A 3,716-nucleotide genomic window follows, 5' to 3' on the forward strand; every position below is an offset into this window, starting at 1 on the left:
CTGTAAAAAGCAAAGGTTTCGCGCCGCCCAACATTCATCAGATACCAAAGGGTTCAAAAGAAAGTACTAATCGTCACGTCACATGTAAACGTAGATCTGGATCAGGGATACATGTTTCTAAGAGCACAACTTCACTTCAGGATAATTTTGACTGTTAAACCAGATTCTCAGATCTGGATCCCCACCAGATCTACGTTCACATGTGACGGACATGGGAGTTACCTTGGCTAATGTACTAATCAGGTATAGGAATGTTGTATATAATAACTTCCCAAAGTACCATGATATTGGAACTCCAATCCTTGTGCAAAATGAACAGGTCCAAAGAACATCCAACAGTAGAGTAGGGTTGAACAAACATTTGATAGTGACATCATTACATATTCCAAACAAAAAATATATCGTGCCGGCAGAAGACACCTAACAGGTTGCAGAGGCGATTCTGTCCTAAGTTTCCATGATACATCCGGAGCTCCTAGTCAGTTCGCAGTTGATATCGAAAGCCTGGCCTCAAGCCTGAAAACGAGGAAATGTATTAGGCCAATACAGAAGTCAGAACTGGAATTTCAGACAAAATGGCCAAATACTTGAATTATCTCTAGATTGATCACATAGTATAATTGTAACTGAAAGGCAATGTTGCTAACAGGTACATGTACATCATATATCAAGTATACCTTGCTAGCAATGTTGCTGGACAGCCAGTCCAGGCCCTCATACAGACCCTCACCAGTTGTGGCACAAGTGCTCTGGATGTACCTGTTAGCAGGAACACGGTAAAAATTTAAGGATTCACACCTAAACCTGATTACATGTCAATATAAATTCATAGTATCTACCCTAGGTGCAAATGTACTGAAGCGGATAATCATTTATTGCTTACCAGTGTCGCTGGCGCAGGGAGTGTAATCCAAGCTTGTCAGTGATCTCAGCAGCATTCATAGCGTTGGGAAGATCTTGCTTGTTGGCAAAAACAAGCAGCACAGCATCACGTAGCTCATCCTGCCATCAGAATACCAAATGGACTTCAATTAATGCAGTCACAAAACTGTTGGATTTTGCTTCTAATAGATTTCCAAACAGAATGTCAAGGAAGAAAATAGGGGTTTCCAAAATGAATATATAACCATTTTTTTTGTTTTCTGATAGGAACAAATCTTTTCTGGCTTATTTTTCGAGAGAAATGTCGCTTGGAAGTTAAAATAAGGACTAAAGCAAATATATGATAAAGCAAAGCACCTAGTATTCCACTTCTCAGAATAATTTGTTCCAAAATGATAGCTACTCATCAGTAAAGAATTCTGTTGTCAATCAAATGTCATAGCACATCAAATCTTAGACAGGCCAGGGAGAATGATTTACCTCATTCAGCATCCTGTGGAGCTCATCTCTGGCTTCAACAACACGGTCACGATCGTTGCTGTCCACAACAAAGATAAGACCCTGTGTGTTCTGGAAGTAATGCCTCCAGAGGGGTCTGATCTATTTACAGAAAAATGTGTAGTGTCAAAATGTGAGAACAACATGTACATACTTCTGCGTAAGCTTATAAACAATCATATCACAAACTAGGAAATTAATGCCACAATAAAAAATAATGCTGGGCAGGAAAACAAGTAAAATAAAGCACAAGTACAAAAATTTGGTTTGGTTGCTTGCGACATGCTCTGGCTGTTTTTTTATGTATCTTTTCCATACTTCGTTAATGAAATGATATGCAGCTCTCTTGCATATCCAAGAAAAGAAATACAATACAGTAAAAATTAATGTTGGACATAATAATACCTTGTCCTGACCCCCAACATCCCAGACGGTGAAGCTAATGTTCTTGTACTCAACGGTTTCAACATTGAAACCTGCATTTTAAAAGCCAACTCACTTGTAAGATACAAGACAGAAGAATTTCATCACAGTTATGTCATCATAGAACAAGCACAAGAAAATTGCAATATAGAACAGCATGCATGTTAACCTACAAAATACTGTATTAAACTCTTCCATGAACAGAAAAAAAGATATCCCTACATCAAAAAATTGAATGATAAGTGCTGAGGCCACTGTTGTTGTTTCCATCAAGCTTCCCAAGTTATTTGGGGCGTTGATTTTGGCTTCTTCAGTGTAATAAATGTCTAAATGAGCACATTATGCCCAAAAGAGATCAAATCGTACTTCTCAAGAACATACAGAAAATAAAGTGTAAACATCCTCATCAGCCTGCCATATGAAGACCGTACAATTTCAAGTGGATAACAATGGCAATCAAGAAAACAAGCATTTCATTGCTATTTTAATCGATAGGAGTTCATGAAGCCACTAATCTACTAGAGGTCAGCAAATGCCCATCTCACATGCAATTCAACATTTTGAAAGGAGATGGAGGTCCTAGAGAAAGGAAACAGTATTACTACATTAAAAAAAATATCATGAATCCTTGATGGTGACATTAAAGATAAAAACGAATCATGTTCATTAGAAACAACTGCATCTTGCAGTCAAATAGGCTAACGTAAATCTCATGTGTTACATCAAATCAGGTGCGGCAGCGTGTACAGGTAAAATCAGGTGCTGCCGTGTTTGGTTGAGAGCACGAAATTTTTTTCACAAAAAGACGAATGCATGCATGGAGTACTAAACGAAGTTTATTTCATCTAATCATGCGGTCAAAGGCCTCATTAGATTGGTCTCGCGAATTTACCAGAGGTCCTGCAGGTGGTTTTGTAATTAGACTTTATTTAATACTCTAAATTAGTGGTCAAAGGTGAAAAAAGTTTTCGCGAAATTTTTTTCAGCCCAAACCAAACACGGCCATGCATAGGATGGGTTTCAATTCAAACATATTGGGAACAATGTGCAGAACGGTCCTTCTAAACCTATCGAGACATGTGACCATAGACAACCAGGTGTTGTTTAACTCCACCCAATCAGCCCCGCATCAAATACGGATCCATCAGATCCATCATCCACGCATGGAATGGATTCGTTATCCGGACAGAAACGCAAACTGAGCATTCCGTTCGCATCCGAATTGAGCCAAACGATCCGAAACACCAATGAAAAGTGGAAGAGGGAAGGAAGAGGAAGAGGTGGCTCACCGATGGTGGGGATGGTGGTGACGATCTCGCCGAGCTTGAGCTTGTAGAGGATGGTGGTTTTACCGGCGGCGTCGAGGCCGACCATGAGGATCCGCATCTCCTTCTTGGCGAAGAGCCGGCTGAAGAGCTTCCCGAACGCGAGCCCCATCTTTCCCCTCTCTGCCCCCCTTCACCACCTGCACGCGAGGCCATTCCCGGGCGTCAGATCTCGAACAAACCCTAACGAGCGAACGGATCGCGATCCACGGATCCAGACCGACCCGGCCCCGATCGCGCGCGTGGGCGGATCACGCCGCGGCGAGCGGAGATCTGCGGAAGCCCCCGACCGCGCGCGGCCGCCAGAGAGAGAGAGGAGATCGGGGGAGGGAGATCTGAGGGCGCGACGGTCTCAGATCTGGATCCAACGGGACGGGGAAGGGAAGGGGAGGGGAGGCGGGGGGGGGGGGGGTCGGTGGGGGGCTCACCTGCGCCGCGGCTGAGTTCGAAATCTGGAGGAGGATTTGGGGATCGGGGGAGGAGGAGAGGGGGGGGGGAGACCTGAGGAGGAGGATGGGCGGAGGAGATGGGAGGGGTGGAGATATTAACGCCGCGCTTCGTGCCGGCTGGCGGCGGTAGTGGGGAAGA

The 3,716-nt window shown here is 43.7% G+C and overlaps 1 protein-coding gene across 1 annotated transcript; it reads right to left on the bottom strand.

The window, feature by feature from the left end:
* Window positions 1-236: 236 nt before the first annotated feature.
* Window positions 237-3,716, bottom strand: LOC120659762 (ADP-ribosylation factor 1-like). Its single transcript, XM_039937986.1, has 7 exons — window positions 3,557-3,716; window positions 3,093-3,268; window positions 1,786-1,856; window positions 1,363-1,482; window positions 884-1,002; window positions 678-759; window positions 237-516 (listed from the first exon to the last, which is right to left on the bottom strand). Exons 2-7 carry the CDS (start codon window positions 3,238-3,240, stop codon window positions 511-513), a joined length of 546 nt encoding a protein of 181 aa, XP_039793920.1. The 5' UTR covers window positions 3,241-3,268; window positions 3,557-3,716; the 3' UTR covers window positions 237-510.

Source organism: Panicum virgatum, chromosome 2N (genome assembly GCF_016808335.1).
Source record: "Panicum virgatum strain AP13 chromosome 2N, P.virgatum_v5, whole genome shotgun sequence".
In the NCBI taxonomy this organism is placed as follows: domain Eukaryota; kingdom Viridiplantae; phylum Streptophyta; class Magnoliopsida; order Poales; family Poaceae; genus Panicum; species Panicum virgatum.